At 36.6% G+C, this 22,562-nt stretch overlaps 6 protein-coding genes across 8 annotated transcripts; 3 read left to right on the top strand and 3 right to left on the bottom strand.

Annotated features, from left to right (window-relative positions):
- Window positions 1-186: 186 nt before the first annotated feature.
- LOC103856677 (beta-glucosidase 3) lies at window positions 187-3,093 on the bottom strand. 2 transcript variants are annotated; one of them, XM_009133791.3, is made up of 13 exons: window positions 2,836-3,092; window positions 2,680-2,743; window positions 2,533-2,582; window positions 2,353-2,428; window positions 2,214-2,285; window positions 2,039-2,126; window positions 1,687-1,930; window positions 1,479-1,594; window positions 1,176-1,393; window positions 1,039-1,064; window positions 857-944; window positions 666-762; window positions 187-575 (listed from the first exon to the last, which is right to left on the bottom strand). In XM_009133791.3, the coding sequence occupies exons 1-13, from the start codon at window positions 2,968-2,970 to the stop codon at window positions 332-334; spliced, it is 1,518 nt and encodes a 505-aa protein (XP_009132039.1). In that variant the 5' UTR covers window positions 2,971-3,092; the 3' UTR covers window positions 187-331. The 2 variants fall into 2 exon arrangements, 1 of the variants encoding a protein (XP_009132039.1); XR_004456742.1 differs by having other exon boundaries at window positions 564-575; window positions 835-944; window positions 2,836-3,093.
- A 1,213-nt stretch (window positions 3,094-4,306) lies between these two features.
- Window positions 4,307-7,284, bottom strand: LOC117125636 (beta-glucosidase 3-like). The gene is made up of 12 exons (XM_009133793.3): window positions 7,046-7,284; window positions 6,910-6,973; window positions 6,574-6,623; window positions 6,392-6,467; window positions 6,234-6,305; window positions 6,047-6,134; window positions 5,719-5,962; window positions 5,502-5,617; window positions 5,166-5,383; window positions 5,047-5,072; window positions 4,766-4,965; window positions 4,307-4,672 (listed from the first exon to the last, which is right to left on the bottom strand). Exons 1-12 carry the CDS (start codon window positions 7,175-7,177, stop codon window positions 4,435-4,437), a joined length of 1,524 nt encoding a protein of 507 aa, XP_009132041.1. The 5' UTR covers window positions 7,178-7,284; the 3' UTR covers window positions 4,307-4,434.
- LOC103856674 (farnesol kinase, chloroplastic-like) lies at window positions 7,154-9,789 on the top strand. The gene is made up of 6 exons (XM_009133790.3): window positions 7,154-7,268; window positions 7,556-8,276; window positions 8,510-8,577; window positions 8,676-8,807; window positions 9,072-9,187; window positions 9,300-9,789. The coding sequence occupies exons 2-6, from the start codon at window positions 7,959-7,961 to the stop codon at window positions 9,593-9,595; spliced, it is 930 nt and encodes a 309-aa protein (XP_009132038.2). The 5' UTR covers window positions 7,154-7,268; window positions 7,556-7,958; the 3' UTR covers window positions 9,596-9,789.
- Window positions 9,790-10,091: 302 nt separating this feature from the next.
- LOC103856907 (farnesol kinase, chloroplastic-like) lies at window positions 10,092-12,168 on the top strand. Of its 2 annotated transcripts, none has more exons than XM_018657298.2 (5): window positions 10,092-10,866; window positions 11,068-11,135; window positions 11,216-11,347; window positions 11,419-11,534; window positions 11,609-12,168. In XM_018657298.2, exons 3-5 carry the CDS (start codon window positions 11,274-11,276, stop codon window positions 11,902-11,904), a joined length of 486 nt encoding a protein of 161 aa, XP_018512814.1. In that variant the 5' UTR covers window positions 10,092-10,866; window positions 11,068-11,135; window positions 11,216-11,273; the 3' UTR covers window positions 11,905-12,168. The 2 variants fall into 2 exon arrangements, with proteins under 2 accessions (XP_018512814.1, XP_033144604.1); XM_033288713.1 differs by lacking the exon at window positions 10,092-10,866 and adding an exon at window positions 10,883-10,993.
- Window positions 12,169-12,434: 266 nt separating this feature from the next.
- Window positions 12,435-13,925, top strand: LOC103856673 (SAGA-associated factor 11). Its single transcript, XM_009133789.3, has 4 exons — window positions 12,435-12,653; window positions 12,853-12,925; window positions 13,087-13,398; window positions 13,482-13,925. The coding sequence occupies exons 2-4, from the start codon at window positions 12,887-12,889 to the stop codon at window positions 13,614-13,616; spliced, it is 486 nt and encodes a 161-aa protein (XP_009132037.1). The 5' UTR covers window positions 12,435-12,653; window positions 12,853-12,886; the 3' UTR covers window positions 13,617-13,925.
- Window positions 13,926-14,482: 557 nt separating this feature from the next.
- Window positions 14,483-17,769, bottom strand: LOC103856672 (RING-H2 finger protein ATL63). The gene has a single exon (XM_009133788.3). It carries the CDS (start codon window positions 15,631-15,633, stop codon window positions 14,707-14,709), a length of 927 nt encoding a protein of 308 aa, XP_009132036.1. The 5' UTR covers window positions 15,634-17,769; the 3' UTR covers window positions 14,483-14,706.
- Window positions 17,770-22,562: the final 4,793 nt, after the last annotated feature.

Below are 22,562 nucleotides of genomic sequence, written 5' to 3'. Positions count from 1 at the left end.
AGTCTAACTGTGCAATTGGCTCCTCATCATGTCTTAGTTTATTTTTTTGCTTATAAGTGGTGAAATGATATTTATGGTGATTCATTATCATAGCCGTCTTTGTTTCTTTGTTTAGCGTTTTGTTAGTCTCACAATTCTATGCAATCATATAACTATTAACTAAACCCAATTTGGGGGATGCGTATAGAGATATTATATGATTCTTAGATGAAAATAAGGTTTGCATGTCATTTATTTCCCAAAACAAAGAAACAAAGAATCATTACCACATCAATTGTTCACTTTCTTCCATGTTTGCAAAAAGCCGGACCATATAAATGCAACATTACCATTACATTACTAAAGAGGAAGAAGAGAAGTTGTTTTGCAATTGCGCGATGCCTTGAGAACCAAGAAAGGTGGTGTCCCCCTTGAGGAAAGCAGAGTACCAATGAGCAGAGAGTTTTGGAAATCTCGTGAGATGAGTATCGCTGAAATTCACATAGTACAATCCATATTTAGGACCGTATCCGCCAAGTAACTCGTAAACATCCATGAATGACCATATGAAGTATCCCCTTGTGTCAGACCCATTCCTACACGTTACAATAGTAATGTATATATCTTTTTTTTTTATCATATCGACAAAAGAGAAGAGAAGATGCAGTAAAAAACAATTTACTTACCTAACGGCATTGAGCACAGCACCAATGTAAACATGTAAGTACTCAATCCTTGGTGTATCCTTCTGTTGCATCTGAAAATCCCCCTTCATCGATTTACCTATTTGTTTGCATTGGGAAGAGTATTAAGCAGACTAAGACCAAAAAAACAGAACGAGAGAGAGAGAGAGACCCATAAGAGAAGAGAGTGAGACCATTCTCAAGAATGTAGACAGGAGGATTGCCATAGCTCTGCTTTATATACTCCAGAACACCTTCTAAAGCCCATGGAGTTACAGCACACTTGTCAAAACAAAAATAAAACAACTAAGAAAGACTTTACTAGTATAAAAAAAGTTTTGCAACTAAATTTGGTAGCCTCAACCCAAACTCTTACTTGAGAAGTTGTAATATTACAAGTGTCTGTCCTCCCATGCAGTAGAATGAAGAAGAGATAATCAGCAAAATAATAATACTATAAAATCAGGATAGAAAATCAAAGGATGAAAAAAGATTTAAGAGTTTGATTCAGACATGACAAAGTTATGCCAGTGTCTGAGTAGAAATCTGAGTATCCTGTAGGATTAGGTTTGGTGTTTGTGACACTGGCTGCAAGGTAGTGGATGATTCCTATAAAGTCAGAGGAGCCTTTAACTAACTCTGATTCTTCCTCTGAGAAATTTGGCAGTCTTGATCCGACGGTTTTTCTCATTACATATGGATAGTCTCCGTATACAAGAGGCTCAAGCATCCTGAACTTAAAAGTGCAGATTGTTTTCTTTTCAGCATAAGAAAAATGTTGAAAGATATTTTGGAACCGTTTGTAGTGTGACTCACCAGCCCAAGTAGAAATCTCTGGCTCTTTGAGCTGCCATTTCATCATCTTTGGAGCTTGTAGCAGGAGAAAACCCTATTGCATACAAGCTTAAGGCAACGGAACCTCCATGCATATCCTGTACATTACATGTAACATGTTTCTCCTTCATCTTAAAACTCACATTTTCAAGTGAGAGTTATCTATATAGACATGTATAAGCAGGTTTACCTTGTACTTTTGTCGATACAATCTTGAAGCAGAGGCGTGTGCAAGAAGCAAGTTATGGCCTACAATATATGGTTCAGTGGAAGAGTTCCCTGACATGCAGTTCCCGGAACAACGACCAGGCCCAGTTATCCCATCGTTGTAACTTCCGATAGTGAATATATTAGCCTCGTTGATTGTCGTCCAGAATTTGACGTGACTCCCAAACTCTCTGAAGCAAACGTCTGCGTAAGCAGTAAAATCTTCACTGCAAAAGACAGATAATTAACACCAAGTTTATTCTTTAGAATTGCCTCCAATTTTTTTATATATCAAAAATCGGTTTAAGAAGGTATGTGTATGTTGCTTGGTTTACATGATAGTGCGGTTGAGCCAGCCTCCATAGTCATCCTGGAGAGCTTGAGGTAGATCGTAGTGGTGCAGTGTAACATGTGGTTCAATTCCTGTGATAAGTTTACTTAAGTCCAAATCATAGGAACTATAACCAAAAGAGTTTCCTATTAGTAGATATTAAGAAAGTAAGGTCTTACCGTGGGTTACAAGTTCTTGGATGAAGCTCTTGTAGAACTGAAGACCCTTTGGGTTAACAGGACCTCTTCCATCTAATTAATGATAGTATTAGCCTCAACCAAGTTAAAAAAAATTAATAACAGGTACAAGAAGACATACTTGGTATAAGCCTGGACCAAGAGATGGATAATTTGAAAGCATCCAAGCCAGTTTCCACCATGAGCTGCACATCTTCCTACATATTCAGACAAGAAAAAATCTTTCATGTGATGACAATAAAAGTAGAAACCAGTTTACTTTAGGAAAGAAAGGCTTTTAGTAGAAAGAAAAAGACATAACCTTGTACTTGTGATACCCATCACATGCTATGTCTCCATTCTCTAAGTTACCTGCCAAGTTCAGGGAAAAAAAAACAATCTTTTTTGTTGAGCTGCCACAATCACAATTGCTAATTGGATTTTAAAACTTAAAAAGAAAAAGCCATACGAGAGTTGACGAAAGTATCCCAGATGCTAGGCTTTCTCCCGTCCTCTGTAGCAGCACCTTCCCACTTTCAAAGACCACCACCAAGGCAAGCATTTCAATTGCCTCTTCAAACAATATCAGAATCCGAGTGTAAAGAAAGCTAGCGAAAGGTCGAACCTGATAAGCAGAAGTACCGGAGCCGAAAGCGAAGTCCTCAGGGAAATCACTCCTGGTGTAAACATGGCTGCATCTCCCAGTAAAAGGAAGAGCCAATGAAATGGTAATGATGAGAGACAAAACCCAATCCATCATGTGGTTTTTTCTCGCACTTTCTCTCCATGTTCGTGGATATATTATATAACAATAAGTAGACCCTCACCCTCCTATCCTATCTCACTAGCTCTACCCCACACCAGAGAAGTTTGTGTGACGAAGAAATAAACAACTGTTTCTATCATTATTTAATAACTCGACAAATAAAAAAGGTTCACTTCATTCACAACTTTTTTTCTTTTTTAAAACTAGAAAACAAAATTAAAAAATCAACTAAAGTTTTTCTTAATTCGATTCATTTATAGAAAACATAATAATAAAGCGGTTAAGCTGCTTTTTGAGGTGTTATGTGAGTGAGATCTCTTTTGTCTCTATTTGATTTGTTTGGTTCTGTATTAAGCTAAACATGGTTTATTGCCCTTATTCCATAAATAACAAATTCTAGGAACGGTGAAATGTTGGAAATGTAAACTGTAAGAAAGCCATTAGAGAACAAAGTACGAACTGAAGTAGCTCAATCTACCAAGATTTAGTCGTATGGCTTGGTCAAAACGCTACAGAGTACCAAATTATTAAACCGGGCCAGATTCACCATAATATATAAATGTAACATTCCAAAAATACGACAAGGTGGTATAGTGGTAGCCGGTAGGTGAACTTTGAGGAGATTGGGATTCAAAATAATTTACGACACTAAATCCGGTCCGTGTTGCCACACAATATGGGGTTATATTTTGGTTTTCGTTTAAATATTTGAAAAAGGTAAATCTATGAGCTACACTCTTTTAAAAGGACTAGTCCAGGGTCTTTTTATAGATTTGAATACATCCAGATTAATTAAAATAAACATTACAAAGATATGTGGAGTGATGCTTGGGATGCAATTGCTACATGGGAAAATTACATGTTTTTTTTTTATTTTTACCACCACTAAAAAGACATTTTCAAAAATATGTTCTTCATTAAGTTGCAAAAGACTCTTATGCTTTTGTTATTTATATATATAATAAATCTTTATTTAAATAAAAAATAAAAAAATAAAAAAAAAAAAAAAATATTAAAAAAAAATAAAATATGTTTTCGAATTATACTTTTTCAAATTCAAATTTTTTATAATTTTTTTTTTGAAATTCTTTTTTTTCAAAAATTATTTTTTTTTCAAATTTCTTTTTGAAAAACGAAAATTATGTTTGAAACTATTTTTTTTAAAAAAATTTATATATTTTTAAGTATTTATTTATATATTTATTAGAATCATAAATTTCACATTCCAAAAACTCTATCCCAACCCTCAACTTTAAATCCTAAGTTTAAATTAGTTAAACCTAAAGGTATAATTGTATTTTACCTTCATTATAAATGAGGATAAAAATGGTTAGTGTAAACATAAAAAGTGATACTATAAATGTATTATTTGTGGCAATTTCCCTTGCTACATTGTGTGTGGTTTCGAGCAGGATTACGGACATCGGCATATAACTTCCTTGTGTTTAAAAAAAAACATTAAAAAGAGGAAGAGGAGAAGTTGCTTTGCAATTGCGCAATGCCTTGAGAACCACGAAATGTAGTGTCTCCCTTGATAAAAGCAGAATACCAATGAGCAGAGTGTTTCGGAGATCTTGTGAGATGAGGATCACTGAAATTCACATAGTACAACCCAAAGCTAGAACCGTATCCGTCAAGCAACTCGTACAAATCCATTAATGACCATACAAAGTAGCCTCTCGTGTCCGATCCATTCCTACACGTTACATTAATAGTAAATGTATTTCTTCTTTTTATCATATAGGACCAGAGAAAAAGAGAAGATGCAGTAAGGAAACACTTTACTTACCTAACGGCTTTGAGCACAGCACCAATGTAAACCTGTAAGTACTCAATCCTTGGTGTATCCTTCTGTTGCTGCTGAAAATCCCCCTTAATCGGTTTACCATTCTCAAGAATGTACACAGGAGGGTTACCATAGCTTTGCTTTATATACTCCAAGACACCTTCCATAGCCCATGGAGTATCATCACATGTCTCCAAAAGCAACTAATTGAGAAAAGACTTGACAGTATAAATAACTTTAGGAGTTTTTCATTTGAATTTGGTAGCCATTAATCGAAATCTTACCCCAGTAGATGAATCATTACAAAGGTCTGTAATCCCAAGCAGTTAAAACCAAAAGAGATCAGCAAAAAAGGGATATAAAGCAAAAGGATTTTGCTTAAGATTAAGGCTTTGGTTCCTACATGTCAAAGTTATGCCAGTGTCTGAGTAGAAATCTGAGTATCCTGAAAAATAAGGTTTGATGTTTGTGACAATAGCTGCAGTGTAGTGAGTTATTCCTACAAAGTCAGAGGAGCCTTTTACTAATTCTGATTCTTCCTCTGAGAAATCTGGCAGTCTTGATCCAACGGTTCTTCTCATTACATATGGATAGTCTCCGAATACAAGAGGCCCTAGCATCCTGGATTAGAAAGTGCATACAGCCTTAATTATTTCTCTCAGCATAAGACATTACATATCTTGCCCAATTTGAAAGAGTTTTTTTTTACACCGTTTGTGCCTGACAGACACTGACTCACCAGCCTAAGTAGAAATCTCTGGCTCTTTGAGTTGCAATTTCATCATCCTTGGAGGTTGTAGAAGGAGAAAACCCTATTGCAAACAAGCCAAAGCCGACGGAACCTTCCTGCATATCCTGCACATTATATGTAATATGTTTTTTTCTTCCTCATAAACTCACTTACTTTCAAGAGAGGGTTATGTAAATTACATATATACATGTACAAGAAAGTCTACCTTGTACTTTTGACGATACAACCTTGAAGCCGAGGCGTGTGCAAGAAGCAAGTTATGCCCTACAATATATGGTTCAGTGGAAGAGTTCCCTGACATGCAGTTTCCGGAACAACGACCAGGCGGTGTTATCCCATCGTTGTAACCTCCAATAGTGAATATATTAGCTTCGTTGATCGTGGTCCAGAATTTGACGTGACTCCCAAACTCTCTGAAGCAAACGTCTACATAAGCAGTGAAGTCTTTGCTGCAAAGGCATTTAACATCAAGAGCCTGAGGATCAGTATAATAATCTAAGTAAATGCCGGTTTTTTTTCTTTTGTAAGCTTACATGATAGTGCGGTTGAGCCAGCTTCCATATTCATCCTCAAGAGCCTGAGGATGATCGTAGTGGTAGAGTGTAACATGTGGTTCAATTCCTGTGAGAAGTTTACTTTAAAGTTCAGGTAGTAGGAACTAAAAACCAAACTCAAAAGAGTGCAATGAGTTGCTTAGTGGATATGAAGAAGGGGTGTTACCGTGGGTTACAAGTTCTTGGATGAAGTTCTTGTAGAACTGGAGGCCCTTTGGGTTAACAGGACCTCTTCCATCTAAATAATGTGAATATATAGCTCATAATTATAAACTTTAATCCCTTCAACTAATGAAATTGAAAAAACGGTACAAGAATACATACTTGGTATTAGCCTAGACCAAGAGATGGAGAACTTGAAAGCATTCAAGCCAGTTTCCAACATGAGTTGCACATCTTCCTGCCCATTTAAAAAACAAAAAAGCAAAAATCTTTGATGTGATGACAAAAAGTAGAACTAGTACTTTACCAGAGGGAGGCGTTTGGTAGAAAGAACAAGAAAGAACCTTGTACTTGTGATACCCATCACATGCTATGTCTCCATTATCTAAGTTACCTGCCAAGTTCATTAAAACAAATTTTTTTTTGTTTTATTAAATTTCCAAAACAGACGCAAAAGAGTTTTTTTTTTTAATTACCAGTAAGTTAAAGCCTATAACTTCCTATACTTAAAACCAAAATATGCAGTATTAGTTTTATTTCATGCATCATCCCCATCATGTCACTTCTAGACTTTGGTTTAGTTGATGTAATAACATTCAGTAGTTCTCAAAAAAAAAAAGAACATTTGGTAAAGAGTATGGTTCTCTAACTAAAAATCCAAACACCAAAAGAAAGATTACGAGAGTGAACGTAAGTATCCCAGATGCTCGGCGTTCTCCCGTCTTCATCAGCCGCTCCTTCCCACTGTCAGAACCCATCAAACATTTTTCTCCATCCGAACAAAAACAGAATCCGAGTTGAATCGAAATAACGAACCTGATAAGAAGAAGCACCGGATCCGAAAGCGAAGCCCTCAGGGAAATCGCTCCTGCTGTAATCATAACTGCATCTCCCAGTAAAAGGGAGAGCCAGGGAAATGGTAATGATGAGAGACAAAACCCAATCCATTTTGCATTTCTCACTAACTCCACCCGCGCCATAGAAGTTTGAGTGACCAAGAACTAAACAACTGTCTCTATCAAAATTTAATAGCCATTATGTAAGTGTTTCTTCTTTTTTTTTTTTGGTTCTTTCTCTGATTTGTTTGGTTCTACTATATTGAATCTAAACAAGTATTATTTGAATCACTTAAAAATCCAAATAATGATGGATGGATCTTTTTAAACACATAAACTAACTTGATCTTCTATTGAGTTCCAGACACTAATCTCGGTTCGTTTAATTATCATTTATGTTATTAATATTTTTCTTAAACAGTAAAAATCGTTGTGGAAACCCCCTTAATCCAGTGATTTGACTAAGGTTTCATTAATGCTTCTACACCAGGATGTCTGGGGTTCAAACTCCAGAAAACTCTTCAGCATGGAGCAAGGGCGTATCATCGAACATGGATCTCATAGGGCGGCTCGGAGCGATGCAGTCAGACGTGCATTCTCATATGATGGTAGAATTGTCGGCTGTAAAATCGTTTATGTAATATTTTTCGTCGTTGTAATAGCATAATTAATCACACGTTCAAAAAAAAACAGTAAAAATCGTTAGGTTACCCCAAATACACTCTTCCAAGAGAAAACAAAACAAAAGACAATTAACACCTTTTAGGGAAATTAATAATCTACCAAACTTTTGTGTGCTTGAGCTATAGCTAACAACCAATCAGTACCGTTTATTTAATGCAGTTGAAATAGTATTTGATAAAAAAGGTTGTTCGTTGGGATTTGCAGAGAAAATGTATACTAAGAGCTTCTCTCACATTTTATCATCTCCACTTATCGTTGACTCTCCTTCTCCTTCTTCTTCTTCTTCCTCTCTCGCCGTCCCTTGCTTCTTCTCTCCGACTAGTCTTAAATCATCAAGCGCCAGTCTCCAGGCGACGTATTTCCACAGGTACTCTCATCCTCGGAGTCTAACGTCTTCGCTTGCCGCCGTAATGTTTCCGGAAAACTCGGTACTCTCAGATGTCTGCGCGACAGGAATCTCCGGCGTCGTCGCGTTCTCGTGTCTTGGTTTCTGGGGAGAGGTTGGCAAACGCGGCATCTTCGACCAGGTCACAGATATTTCGATTCAGACACCTACATTTTATACGTTGAATACATACAGGCGTCACAACTTGTTAAATCTTATATGATAAGTCTTTTGTGCGTTTTTCAGTATGTCTTGTCTGATTTAGGAACAGAACATAGGCTTGTCTGATTTAGGAACAGAACATAGTAAGGACTTGTTTTTTTTAAGGCATATATGTGACTGACCAATTACATTTTCATGATTCTGTTTTGTCAGAAACTTATCAGGAAGCTTGTGCACATAAACATTGGCCTTGTTTTTATACTTTGCTGGCCACTCTTCAGGTAATATACCTTATACCTATCAAACACTATCCAATATGACCGGTGCATCTTTGGCTCCTCTGCTTCACCACTTCACCTAAATGCTAATCTTATTTCAGTTCTGGACTCCAAGGAGCGCTTTTCGCTTCTCTTATACCTGGACTCAATATTATAAGGATGCTTCTCCTGGGCCTTGGAGTCTACCAAGACGAAGGAACTATCAAGTCTATGAGCAGACACGGAGATCGCAGGTTTACTAAGTTTGACATAATATCTCCTTTTTGTTTTTGTTTTTTTTTTGAATGAATATTAAATTATATTCATATCGAAAAAACCTTTTGTACAATGATTGTTACTTGTTTGAAAGTGTTTAAGTGACTACTTTTCTAGTAAGAATCATCTTGACCCAAACCAAAGTTGCATCGCCTTGTTTGAAAGTGTTTAACTGACTACTTTTCTAGTAATATCTCTTTTTTGTTATTTCACAAAGTGTCTATAATTGCTCTCTGAACCAGGGAACTTCTTAAGGGACCGTTTTATTATGCACTCTCAATCACATCAGCATGTATCTTCTATTGGAAGACATCCCCTATAGCCATTGCAGTGGTATGCAACCTCTGCGCAGGAGATGGTACGCTACAGTTACCTTTGTTTCTGTTTCATAGCAACTTTTGAATTGTCAATTTGACACCGTTGGATGATGAGTCTTGTACACTCCTGTTTCCTCACATTGTGTTAAAAAGGTATGGCTGACATTGTTGGGAGGAGGCTTGGAACAAAGAAGCTTCCTTACAACAGAAACAAGTCAGTAGCTGGTAGCGTTGGGATGGCAATCTCAGGGTTCTTAGCATCTGTCGCCTATATGTACTACTTTGCTTCGTTTGGTTACATCAAGAATAGCGGGTGGGATATGATTCTTCGCTTCTTCATCATCTCTATAGCATCTGCTCTTGTGGAATCACTCCCTATAAGCACTGACATTGACGACAATCTCACCGTTTCCTTAACATCTGCCTTGGTCGGTACTCTACTCTTCTAATTGTAGCAACGACTCTCTTGCCATGTATCATTAAATACAGAGTCATCGAGCTTGATTGCCTTGCCTCTGTGGTGTAAAACTCAGTAAAAAACATTTTACATTTGGTAAAGACTAAAGAGAATAGTTCTAAGTTGTAACCAAGAACTAAACAAGTGTCTCTTTCATATTTTAAATATCCATCGGACATCGTTGCGCAAAGAGGAGGTTCACCTAACTAAAAAAAAGTTTTCTTAATTCGATTCATCAGTAGAAAATAATCAGACACTACTTGTTTTTTAGTGATCTCTTTTATTTTATTTTTAGTAGGGGTTATTGGTTTTTGTATTTTAATGGATTTGAAAATCCGAACTAAATCTAGTGTTATTGGTTCTGTGATTTTCAAATCTGTATTAAAATCATGTGTTATTGGTTTAATGATTCATAAATTCTATAACAAATCAAGTGTTATTCAATCGTACGGATTTACTAATATATTTGATTTTATAATGGATTTGAATGGATTTGTTAGGATTTTTAGTTAAAAATACAAAGACTCAAATCCGAGGAAAACCTCCGGATTTGCATATTTTATTTGGATTTATAAATACTATATGGATTTCTAAATAAATCAAAATATATTGAGAGCATACACCATCAAGAAAGAAGCCTAGAAGAATCCAAGAAAGAAATTCATCAATCAAATTCCATTTCAAATCCTTAAATTAATTAAGAAGATTAATGTGTTAAATATGAAAAATTGTGATCTTATTAATAGTTCCCTGAAATATCATTAGGTTATTAAGAACTTAAATTTAAAAACACACAGTAAAAATCGTTAGATTGCCTCATATACACTGTTTTGAAAGGAAAGGAAAAACGAAAAAAAAACAAATTTCACCTTTTCGAGAAATAAATAAATATATAATCAGCAAACCACCAAATTTTGTGTGCTTCAGCAAACAACTGTCAAAAACTAATTTAAAATATTTGATGAGATGAAGTTTGGTCGTTGGGATTTGCAGAAAATGTTGTTAGAGGAGCAAACTCCCTCTTTTATCTTATTTATCTCCTCCCCATCTTGTTGTTGTTGTTGTTGACTTTCTTCTTCGTCTTCTTCCTCTCTAGCCATCGAACTCTTGGAATCTCGACACTAGCCTTAGACTCAACAAGCCGTTATGTTTCCGGAAAACTCGGTTCTATCAGATGTCTGCGCGACAGGAATCTCCGGCGTTGTCGCGTTCTCGTGACTCGGTTTCTGGGGAGAGATTGGCAAGCGCGGCATCTTCGACCAGGTCACTGATACTCTTACATTTATACGTAGACTACAAGCATCACCACTCAATTAGTTGAATCTATATAATAACTCTTTTGTGTTTTTTTCAGTATGTCTTGTCTGATTTAGGACTTAAACAGAACATAGTAAGGACTTGTTTTTTTAGACACATATGTGACTGACCAATTACATTTTCATGGTTTTAATTTTTTTTTGTCAGAAACTCATCAGGAAGCTTGTGCACATAAATATTGGCCTTGTTTTTACGCTTTGCTGGCCACTCTTCAGGTAATACTTACTTCCTATCAAACATTTATCCAATCTGACCGCTGGCATCTTTGGCTCATCACTTCACTCGATTATATCAGTTCTGGACTCCAAGGAGCGCTTTTCGCTTCTCTTATAATTGGAGTCAATATTATAAGGATGCTGCTCCTGGGCCTTGGTGTCTACCAAGACGAAGGAACTATCAAGTCTATGAGCAGACACGGAGATCGCAGGTTTGCTGAGTTTCACATAATATCTCCTTTGTCATTTCACAAAGTGTGTCTATAATTGCTCTCTCAACCAGGGAACTACTCAAGGGACCGCTTTATTATGCAATCGCCGTCACATTGGCATGTATCTTCTATTGGAAGACATCTCCAATAGCCATTGCAGTGGTATGCAACCTCTGCGCGGGAGATGGTACGTACATTTAGCCTTTTGAATCAAGTGGATGATGAGTCTTGTACACTCATGTTTCCTCACATTATAAAAAGGTATGGCTGACATTGTTGGGAGGCGGCTTGGAACAAAGAAGCTTCCTTACAACAGAAACAAAACAATAGCTGGTAGCATTGGGATGGCAATCGCAGGGTTCTTAGCATCTGTTGCGTATATGTACTACTTTGCTTCCTTTGGTTACATCAAGAATAGTGGGTGGGATATGATGCCTCGCTTCTTCATCATCTCTATAGCATCGGCTCTTGTGGAATCACTCCCGATAAGCACTGCCATTGACGACAATCTCACTGTTTCCTTAACATCTGCCTTGCTCGGCACTCTACTCTTCTAATAGTAGCACTGAGTCTCTTGTCCTGTATCATCAAATACAGAGTCGTCGAGCTTGACTGCCTCTGTGGAGTAGAACTACATTCTTAGTTCCCACTTGTTAGTGAATAAACCTCATTATTGTTGTTGCTGCTGCTGCTGTAGACGATCTTTTTTTTCAGCTGCAATTCTGTTGGTACAATGTTGTAATGTAGTGAGATATGTAGGTGTAGTACAGACACATCTATAAAGTGTACTAGAAACTCAATACATGCATGTTTGTTGTTTAGCCTGTGGCTATTTCGAAATTGATTGTATGCTTACTATAATAGGTGATGGCTTCACTCTTCCACCAAAGGAAGCATAAAGGCAAAGCTACTATTTTGTGGTAACAATCTTGAAATACAAAACGTTGTATGCCTGCCTGTATTGATTGAGTGATTCTGAAAGAGATAATTTAAAGAAAAAATGCAGACGTGTGTGCCAAACCAAGGAGAATAGCCGATCGAGGGTTAAATGGGCCTTAAGGTGGGCCTATAAATATATATTTAAAACCCAACTTACGGCGATGAGGACGGTCATTCTTCATCCACGGAAACGAAAATCCTACCGTTTGCACGTTAAAAGAAGAAACGTCTTGCCGTTCAACGGAATTTGTTGCCTCCTTCTCTCCTTCGTTGTTTCTCTGCCGAGTGTGTAAAGTTTGTACAGATCACAGAGGCGAAAACTTCCTCTCTCCCTCCTCCGCTCCCCACCGCTACTCGGCTCCATACTGTAAGCTTTCTGATTGTATTTCGTTAATCTGTAAATTGATTACGAATCTCCAGAACGCATCTGTTAGATAGTGAATCGCGCCTTTGTTGAATTCCTCTAGATTGTCGTTTCCGATTTCTCCACACGCTTTTCCAAGGGCTCGTGATGGAGAAGAAGTCTCTAATTACAGTCACCATAATACGATTTGTTTGTTTCGCAGAGCTTTTTAGGCATTTCGTGTTTAGAGGATTGCAATGTCTAACGTAGAGGATAATAAATCTTCCCATGATCAGGTATCTTGTTCATTCAATCTATTAGATTGTATGATGGTTAAATGTGGTTTAGACCGGTTAAGAGCTTTGTACTCTTCTGCTACTAATGAACTTATTATCTGCTAGTGAACACAGTTTCAACGTTTGAGTTATGCTTCTTGGTCTTGTATTTTTGTGTGCAGCTTTCGTCTCAGGTCTTCCTTGATCTTGTGGACTCAGTGATTGCTGATGTAGCATCTGAGTGTCACCGTGTAGCACGACTCGGGCTTGATCGAGATTTGGAGGTAGTAGAAGAAGAGCTGAGGCTATCAGTGGAAGCTCGTGCCAAAGTTGCTGATCCTAGCAATAACCTAGAGACCAATACTAAATACGTTGTTGATATATTTGGTCAGAGTCACCCTCCTGTAGCTACTGAAGTGTTCAACTGCATGAACTGTGGGAGACAGATCGTTGCGGGAAGGTTTGCTCCTCATTTGGAAAGATGCATGGGGAAGGTGAGATCTATTGTATCCCTCCTTGTGCCGTTTGAGCTATACTGTTGTAAAATGTGTTGTTTTCTTTGGCGGTTACGTAACAGGGAAGAAAGGCTCGCGCCAAGGCGACCAGGAGCACAACTGCTTCCCAGAACCGGAACTCACGACGCAGCACAAGTGATAACAACCAGTTAGCAAGTGGTCCACCTGGTTTTGAAGAGAATGTGAGAAGGGCTTGAAGGACAACCTAGGAGAGGCTTATTGCTAAACTGCATTGTGGCTAGTAGCTGCCTTGCCTCGACCGGATTGGTATGAATCCGTATTGCTAGGTTTATATTCAGTGTGCACAAAGAGAGGAAGAAATAGCTGAGTTTCATGATGTAGCTATTTCACCAAGTTACCATCCTTGGCATGCCAATTTACAGATTGAAATGAAATGACTCTTTGGGTACTACATGCACCATCATATATATATTACAAACTATTATCAGAGAAACTTTGTAGATTCACCTTGTTGGAAGAAAACTTCGCAACCTCATCACTGACTATATCCATCATTGCCTGTTCTTATTTTCCCATTGTGTGACCACACATATCTCTGCACATCTTCTTTAATTGAGAATGAATAGTTTAGTTTTTGTCTTTGGGGATGTTGAATTGAATAACGTGAGACGTTTCAGGGTCATGTCGACAAATACAAAGAATGATAAAAGAGTAAGCTAATAAAAGAAGTAGACCATTTGAAAACAACCTCTCAGCTCATCTGATGTGGAAAATTCATACTTTGATTGAACTCTCAAATATCATAGGTTTATATGTTGTGGTCATTACAAAGTTAACGTCTTTCTTAATTCATCACTCGTTTTCTCCATCTCTTTGTTTATTCTGTGTTATATGAAAACGACTAGTCTGTTATAAAACTGCAAAAAAGGTGTCCTACTGAATATGAAATGATTTTGAAAGCTAGAAGATGCCAAGAATAAAGCATAGTTTACAGTTTGCAAACAATGAGTGAAACAGTAGATGCTTTGACCTCAACTGCCAAGTGAGTGATGTAGCCCTCGGAGATTCTGTCACATCTCATCAAAGCTGTAGATTTTTTACATGTGATAACGAGATCCCATAGAAATGACAATTAAGATACATTGGTTTTGCCTTTTAGTTGCACAAGTAGTACTATTGATTTGCATAGACAAGTCAAGTCAAGTCATCATAATCATTAGCTTCAACCAGAGCTTAATCAACTAGATTACTACAAGGCTTTGTTTATTCATTTTAGTACATTTCCAAAACTGTTTTACAAGATTTTTATTTATATCTGTTTAAATGTTACGGAGATGAATCTTGCCTCGCCGACGGGAACACCTTGCTGCACTCCGGTCTACTTCTACTACTCAACATCCTCTTCAACGAACTCGATGCTGATGACGCCACTGAAGACGTTGATCTCCGATGGCCTCTTGATCCTCCGCCGTTGATCTCCTCATCCAACACTTCAATTCTAACCTCTCCTTCGTTGTCTCCGTCGTCAACCTCTGTTTTGAGATTATCTTCTATCGCAGCAAGAGACAGTGAAAATCTCCGATCATCATCGGCGGCGAGGTGTTCTTCTCCTCCAGCTGAAAATAATTGCAATCTAACCTCTCCCTCTTCTTCCACGCCATTAATGGCCGGCTTAAGGTTGTCTTGATCTGAAGCTGCGAGAACAGGGGATCTACAGAGAGGACAAGTAGAGTGAGAAGACAACCACATGTCTATACACTCAACATGAAACCCATGTCCGCATGTTCTCAGCTTTCTTCCGAACTCTCCCACTTCCCACAAACCAAGACATATCACACACTCCTCCTCTTCTTCTTCGTCTTTCTCGTCGTCTTCGTAAATAAACAGAGGAATCGAAGAGATCACTGAAGAATCCAAACCTTTGTCATCGTTTGTTGCAGCAGCATCAGTAGCAGGAGAAACCCCACCGTCGAAACCTCCGAGTGGGGCTGGAGGTATGATTCTTGTAGTTGTGACGGTTCTTCTTCTTCTTCTTCTCCGGCGGCGTGGAGCGGAGGAGAATTCTTGGTCGGAGTGTGACCAGAAAAAGCGGGCGTAGAAATGGAGAAGCAAGACGAAGAGGACGACTAAGAGAAGGAAGACGAGAGCAGCTAAGAGGACATTGGAGTTGTAAGAAGACAAGACTCTGAGGAAACTCGAGAGACTGCTTCTCCTACTCATTGACCCTTCTTCTCCTTCTTCTTCTACTCTCATAGTGTCTATGATTTTTAAGAGTTTTATTTTTCTTTATCAATGTGATTTATTTATTTCTTTCTTGGAGGGCTGGTTTGTTTATATATATGTGTAAAGTGAACGGTATAGGGAAAATCAAAAGTACATATAAATGCTATAAGAAGATGCGATTTATAATACTACAGTAATATGTATTGAAAACAAAATGAAATAAAAGACATTAGTCATTTTCATTTGATTATATACAAATACGCTGTCAAAAAAAAAAGATTATACACAAATACAACCCATATGATAATCAGGATATTTGGTTAATAATATAATTTGTAAATTTTAGAAAAAATATATATTCAGAAGTCATTGTGAAAAGTAAGTCATATTATCTTATTGATATATATATGTATTACATGCATAATCTTGGTTTGGAATATTGATGAAATGTGATGTGTAGAAGTACTTGCAGGGAAAGGCTGTGGGTCTTTTATCTTTTGGTGTGTTGTAGTTGCAACCAAATAATGGAGTGGAGGTTGTGAGTTCAAGAGACGGGTGGGGTTTGTTTTTGTTATGCACATCTCTCTACAACTATATGCTATGAATCAATCTCTAAATTCTGAACATAAGTTATTGACTCATACAATGCACTAGATTGGTATGGAGTTATAACAAATATTTTTAAATTTTTGGAGCTATTAGATATAGTTATTTAAAATTTAGAGATCAAACTAATGTTTGATTAGACTTTTTGTCCATGACTAATCTTTGAGTACTATGAATCAATCTCTGAACATCAAATTTGTAGTGGCAAGAGTAAATTACAGGTAAGGTGGGAAAATAAAGAAAGGGAACAAGAAATACTAAAAGAAGAGAAGTGGGTAATGGAGGTCACATGAAAGGTAGCTTAGAAAAGAAGAGAGATCAGAAGAGTTTACGTGAATATAAAGCAAAAAGTAGAAGACGAGGAACGCTATGCCTATGCAACTACTTCTAGTAAACATCTTTACACGTTTCTCTATTAACCAATCTTGTACTATATTTTATTGTTAAAAAATAATATATTCGATGTTCTCAGGACCTAACCACGAGGAACCGAGAAGGGTCAAGTCCTTAAAATTAAATGACTCCTCAAGGCAACGGAGTTTACTTTAAAAAGATCAAATCCCCATGACTTTTTAAAATGTTTTTTTCTTGTTTAGTATAGAATAATGGTTCCTAATTTTCAGTTTATATATTGTTAGTCAAACATGTTCTTATATTTCATAATCCTGTTTTTGTTAACGTAAAGTACTTAGCGGCATTTTAATAATCGTTCTGCCGATGGTTGTAAGAAAATGACAATACTTGAAAATGGCAGTCAAGGGAAGGACATAAATGAAGATAGGTGAGGAGGAGGGGATTCTCTATAAGAACTTTACTGACCAAAAGTCACTCTTCTTCCCATAAAATAACGGTTGAAGTAGCAGCTGCAAGCCTTCCTTTTTCCATCTTCCAAGCATTTTTTTAGCCTTTTTTTTCCTCTTTGACCATATATATTTTTATTATTTTTTGCCATGTTAATGTTTTGGGTCCTAATGTTTTCCCACCCCTATGAAAAAATGAATAATATTTGCCTACCACGTGCAATTTGACGTACACAATAAATAACCTCATACATCAAACCTTGAATAAATTATCGTACATCCACCTAGTTACCTACTAGTAGTATTATGAAGAATTGAAGATGAAATCTTTTAATTTGAATATTCAAGGCAGGAACACCTCGAAAGTGTCCTATTAATACTTTTTTGGACAGGAATTTAAAAGACAAGGCAAGGCAAGAGATAAGGCTTTAAAACACAGTGGTGTATTTTGGGTCCAGGGCTCATATAACTTTGTTTGGACCCTAAATAAATATTTCTCTTACTTTTTAAAACCACCTTATTTGCTGCAACAAACAAACACAGACCACCTCATAGAGTTTCTCTATTTTAAAAGAAAATATAGAGATAAAAATAGAATTGGGTTAGAGATGGTCTTATTTGCTTCGACCAAAGATGCGTCAACACGAGTTTGAAATCTTCTAGTTAATCCGGTTCGGATGCTCTATATTTGCAAATCAAAGTGAATATTTTTTATTCATTTATAAAATGGAAAATAACAACATGATCAGAATAGGACAACATATTATGGTCTGAAACAAAGTTAAAAGACCCAATAATAATATAATTTGATGAGAAATCAATACAATACTAAAAGCAGCATATGCTGAAAATCTATGCTGCCACGTCACTTAAAATAATCATCCAACCAAAACATTTCTTTTTGCCACGTCAGGCAGGCAGGCTTACGATTTTTTTTCAGTTCCGTAAATGATTGTTTGAGAGCTGGGCTTTAATTTTAATGAATATGTTAGGCCCATATTTTAGTATGTTTAGAGACCCAATCAAATTTAGGAATTAGGTTGGTCGTCGTCTTCCTCTTTCACAAGCGGCCGCGAAGATGTGATTCACCATCTGAAAACGTCGATTCCAAACTCTGAAACGTTTCCCCATCCTTAAATCTTTTCTTTACTCTGAGTTTTCTTAATTAATCCACTCCGTCCACATGAATCAATCAGTATACCTCTTCGTTTTCTCCAGTAACTGGTTGAATCTTCACCTATAAATGTTTCTCCTTTCTTCGATGTTGAGTACAACTCAAACTATTTCCAAAAGCAATTATTTTCATACCAAGCGATTTCGATGACAACTTCGTACACGCTCCTTGCCGATCTGAGAGTAGGGCGATGCTCTAACACTGCCAAGGTCCATCTGTTGAGGGTTTGGGAGGCGAGAAACATCAACAAAGGCGGAGAACTGATGAGTGTTGACATGTTGCTCATCGATGAAAACGTAAGATCCATTGTCTAATACTAACTCTCTAAGCAATTACATTTTTTTTGCGTACGATTTATGAATATTTTTTTTTCTTCTCTCAGTCTACACTATTAGCTATTTAATTTGCCTTCCTCGCAATAATCGTCACCAGGTTCGTCTTCTTCTTGAAATTCCAGCAACCACTTTGCACTCTTACCAATTCGATTCCCATATACAGGCAGATAGAGAGATAGTTCAGAGAGTGGAGTCTGCTAAGATAGAGATGTGAGGCGTGACTTCTTCGAGGCGGCGAAGTTTGCGCTCTTCCGTCGAATATATTCACTTATAAGATAATCTGCAACGGAGCTTTTGCTCAAGCGTTGAGGCACCAACGTCTCTATGTACATCAGGTACCCTATGGCCGTCACAACACTTCTATATTCACATGGAAATGCTGCTGATATTTTTCAGATGTACGAGCTCTTCATCGAGCTTACTATTCAGATCCGTCAATGGGGTTAGTTATTTCTTTTCTTTTGTGTGTATTCCACTTGCTGATACTAAAGCTGGATTTAAATTCTCAGATCAGTTTTTCATTACTGTGTTTTAGCTCAGAAAGTTGGATCTGAATTTTTTTTTGGATTATGTAAATACTCTGCTGTGTGATTAAAAATGATGCAATGATGTGTGTGTACGTCCATATGTTCTTGATTTTCTCTTTCAGTTCTCAATGATCCTTATACGTGCTTGATTTCATATATTTGTTTTTGGATTGGTAATCACTGTAAGAACCTTTGGTGGGGACATTAAATTTGTAATTCTGGTGCGTTCTATTTGGTTTTTCAGTCTCTCTACACCATACCGTAAACGATGCGATGATGTTTGTGTATGCCCTTCTGTTCTTAATGCTCCATTTCAGATTCCCACTGGATATTTCATGAAGATATGCTTTTCTGATTTCATGTATTTGTTCGTTGGACTGGTAAGAGTTGAATTGCTCTAATTACTGTGAAAACCTATTGTTGGAACATGAAAGTTTTGTTTTATGTTGCATTATATTAGCTCTTTGACTCTGTTCTTTGTAGATACAATACTTTTGTTCTTTCGATGTGGAGAAGCATATACTCTTATCGCTCAAATCTACCAAAGTTTTTCCTAACGTTATGTAAGTATTATTTCTATCGCATACTCTCCTATCAATTTGTTTTTCTTCTAAACAGGTTTGCATTTGTTGAACACAACCAACAAGAGATTGGTATCGCCTGTGTTTCTCCATCATTACTCAGTCATAAATCTGCTTGCAAGGAAAAGCCGTCGACCCCTCCTCATCCTACCGACGGTCGATCATCTTGGTGGTGTCTTATTTACATTGTACCGCTCTCCGATGACTATATCACTCACTGGAAACAGCAACATTAAGCCTGTTAACGTTTCCCAAGCTCTCACTGCTGGCCTCCTGCAATTTCTTTTGAATGAGAAATGTTTCTTTGAACCCCTTTCGATATGCCAGAACTCCTAGAGTACTCACGCACTCATTTATGCTTATTGATGATTCTTCCATAGATGAGAAATAGTTAGCACCAAAGTTTTGTTGTTTTAGTCATCATGCGAGATATTGGCTTCTCCTTTACTCTTTGGTAAAATTTGTAGAAACTGTGAGACGAGTATTCTATGATTAATTATTTGATGGTGCTGATTATTTGATTTTGTTGAACATGAGTTTACTTGCATAATTGTAATGTGATGTTTAGTTTATCGTGATTCCTTCTTTGTAAGTTAGCAAGTATGACAAATAAAGCTTCCATCTTCACCATAGCTGAAATCAGGTATGTGATGTTTTTTATAAAATTTCCAATAATCAAGGATGCACCGACATAAGTACAATGACTATATGAAAATCTTTTTTAAAAAAATGAATATATATTTATCTTTCTTTAATTTTATTATATTTATATTTATCTTGAGTTGGATTCTAGATAGATTGTCTTGGCCCTTCGGAAAAAGAAATGGTTGGATATACGAAAAGTAATAGTGCAAATTTATAAAATAGTCTTATTTATTTTATTAAAAATGAGATTTTTAAGTCTTCTTTGTTTTTGCAAGTATTTACAACTATTCTACTGCATTTTAGTAAGTTATATTGCTTATTATTTAAATTAACCAACAAGATTCCCTAAAACAACTCCACAAAATTCTTTTAGTTAATGTTATTTATGTTAGTTACAATAATACTTCCTAACAATAATACTAACAAGATTCAAGAATATTTAAAGAAATTATGTCGATTTATTATATTTAAAAAGGTGTATCCATAAAATATTTAATTTTTGGCCACAAGAATATTTAGTAATTTACTGAACATTTAAAACAAAACTTCCCCTAAATATTTATACCGTTTGAAATAATATCTAAATATTTAGACGATCAAGTTTCCATATATTTATAATATGTTATCAACTCGAGCTTTAAATCAGGTATTCATGATGTATCAAAACACCGGCAGTTTTAAATATCTTACGCTAAATACCATATAACCATACTAAATATCTTCAATAAATATTTTATGCTAAAATACCATGAAAAAAGTTTTAAATTTAGGAATACACTTATGTTATTTCACTTTATAAAAGGGCTTAATTCTGGATGTTCTGAAGGGTGCCACCTAAGCCAAATATTCCCATCTAATCATTTTGCCACGTCACTTTCCAATTAACATCCCACACATTCGAACGGGCTTCGTGCGGGCTTACTCAAACTCTGTTCTGTGGACCGTCACTTTCCAATTAAAATCCAGCACATTCGAACGGGCTTTGTGCGGGCTTACTCAATCTCTGTTCTGTGGGCCAGATTATTCACTTTCTCCCAGCCCATCAACCCTCATATCCACGTATTGGCGAGACTCAAGCGAAAGCTTCGAAAGCTTTCTCCTCCTCTCAACAACCCTAATCGCCGCTCCCTATTTCTCTTTCACCCATGTCGATTCACTTTCTCTTCCCGAAATCTTCCTGCAAAACGCCTCCGATGAAAGGGCTGAAACTTCAATGTTCTTCCTTTAAGCCTCCATTCAAGATCCATGCGAACCTTCCAGATCTCCCCTTCGCCTTATATCTTGATTTCTATTTAAACCCTCATCTCTGTGACCTCAGCGCTTACCCTTACCTTTCTTACCTCAGATTGTTAGCTCTGAACCCTAATCATGTCGAAAAATACCGCAATCCTCACCGGCGAATCTTCTCCTCCCCTCCTCTTCAGACAAGTTTCACCGGGACCCGGAGATTCCACCTTGCAGTTTAGGTTTCTTCATTTCTGGGAAGCTCGCAAGAATGTCAAAGGAGTACTAGGGATCATTCTTGGGATCGAGATGCTCATGATCGATGCGGAGGTAATTCTTCATTTCTCATTATATTAGCTTCCATTAAGTTGAGATTTAGCATATGTTGTAAAAAAAAGTAGATTGATTTAAATAAAAACTCGGATGATTCGTTAAAATAAAAATTTGATTGCATTGATTCGTTAAAATTAAAAACATTTTTTTGATCTGTTTGAAATATGTTAGCGTATCTTTGATTTATTAGAAACTGTGATGATTCGTTAAAATAAACACTTGATTGGATTGATTCGTTAAAATAAAAACATTTTTTTGATCTGTTTGAATGTTAGCGTAATAAAAACTTGATTGGATTGATTCGTTAAAATAAAAACATTTTTTTTGATCTGTTTGAAATATGTTAGCGTAACTTTGATTTATTAGTGGGATTTGTTTTTGTTTTCCAGAATCAATCACGTTGTAATTTTAATCACTCTGAAAAACACACTTGATTTCTTACGATAGGATGAAATAATATTAGCCTATGTGTGATTAGCTTCCATTAGGTTTAGATGTTAGCGTATGTTGAAAAAAAAGTCGATTGATTTACATAAAAACTGGAATGATTCGTTGTAACTTTAATGTTAAACACACTTGATTTCTTGCGATAGGATAAAATAATATTAGCTTCTCTTTCATTATACAGAACATGGCTTCGTGATAAACCAAAACTGTGAAGTTTGTTTTTGTTGCCTTATATCAATCTATTTGAGCACTTTCAACTGACACGATATTGTATCTCTGTTCTGTAG

This window comes from Brassica rapa, chromosome A03 (assembly GCF_000309985.2).
Source record: "Brassica rapa cultivar Chiifu-401-42 chromosome A03, CAAS_Brap_v3.01, whole genome shotgun sequence".
NCBI classification, from domain to species: domain Eukaryota; kingdom Viridiplantae; phylum Streptophyta; class Magnoliopsida; order Brassicales; family Brassicaceae; genus Brassica; species Brassica rapa.
The sequence above is the reverse complement of the archived record's forward strand: the minus strand, read 5'-3'. Positions and strand labels throughout refer to the sequence as shown.

What these genes read in the sequence shown, in the direction of transcription:
- LOC103856677 (XM_009133791.3), bottom strand. Translation starts at nt 2,970, where the DNA reads ATGATGGATTGGGTTTTGTCTCTCATCATTACCATTTCATTGGCTCTT. An exon ending in GTAATATTACAACTTCTCAA is followed by an intron (nt 945 to 1,038) that starts GTAAGAGTTTGG and finishes TGTTTTGACAAG; the next exon opens with TGTGCTGTAACTCCATGGGC. An exon ending in GCTGTGCTCAATGCCGTTAG is followed by an intron (nt 576 to 665) that starts GTAAGTAAATTG and finishes TGTAACGTGTAG; the next exon opens with GAATGGGTCTGACACAAGGG.
- LOC117125636 (XM_009133793.3), bottom strand. Translation starts at nt 7,177, where the DNA reads ATGGATTGGGTTTTGTCTCTCATCATTACCATTTCCCTGGCTCTCCCT. An exon ending in CCGGTGCTTCTTCTTATCAG is followed by an intron (nt 6,974 to 7,045) that starts GTTCGTTATTTC and finishes GGGTTCTGACAG; the next exon opens with TGGGAAGGAGCGGCTGATGA. An exon ending in GCTGTGCTCAAAGCCGTTAG is followed by an intron (nt 4,673 to 4,765) that starts GTAAGTAAAGTG and finishes TGTAACGTGTAG; the next exon opens with GAATGGATCGGACACGAGAG.
- LOC103856674 (XM_009133790.3), top strand. Translation starts at nt 7,959, where the DNA reads ATGTATACTAAGAGCTTCTCTCACATTTTATCATCTCCACTTATCGTT. An exon ending in AGCAGACACGGAGATCGCAG is followed by an intron (nt 8,808 to 9,071) that starts GTTTACTAAGTT and finishes TCTCTGAACCAG; the next exon opens with GGAACTTCTTAAGGGACCGT. An exon ending in CAACCTCTGCGCAGGAGATG is followed by an intron (nt 9,188 to 9,299) that starts GTACGCTACAGT and finishes TGTGTTAAAAAG; the next exon opens with GTATGGCTGACATTGTTGGG.
- LOC103856907 (XM_018657298.2), top strand. Translation starts at nt 11,274, where the DNA reads ATGCTGCTCCTGGGCCTTGGTGTCTACCAAGACGAAGGAACTATCAAG. An exon ending in AGCAGACACGGAGATCGCAG is followed by an intron (nt 11,348 to 11,418) that starts GTTTGCTGAGTT and finishes TCTCTCAACCAG; the next exon opens with GGAACTACTCAAGGGACCGC. An exon ending in CAACCTCTGCGCGGGAGATG is followed by an intron (nt 11,535 to 11,608) that starts GTACGTACATTT and finishes CATTATAAAAAG; the next exon opens with GTATGGCTGACATTGTTGGG.
- LOC103856673 (XM_009133789.3), top strand. Translation starts at nt 12,887, where the DNA reads ATGTCTAACGTAGAGGATAATAAATCTTCCCATGATCAG. An exon ending in ATAAATCTTCCCATGATCAG is followed by an intron (nt 12,926 to 13,086) that starts GTATCTTGTTCA and finishes TTTTGTGTGCAG; the next exon opens with CTTTCGTCTCAGGTCTTCCT. An exon ending in TGGAAAGATGCATGGGGAAG is followed by an intron (nt 13,399 to 13,481) that starts GTGAGATCTATT and finishes GTTACGTAACAG; the next exon opens with GGAAGAAAGGCTCGCGCCAA.
- LOC103856672 (XM_009133788.3), bottom strand. Translation starts at nt 15,633, where the DNA reads ATGAGAGTAGAAGAAGAAGGAGAAGAAGGGTCAATGAGTAGGAGAAGC.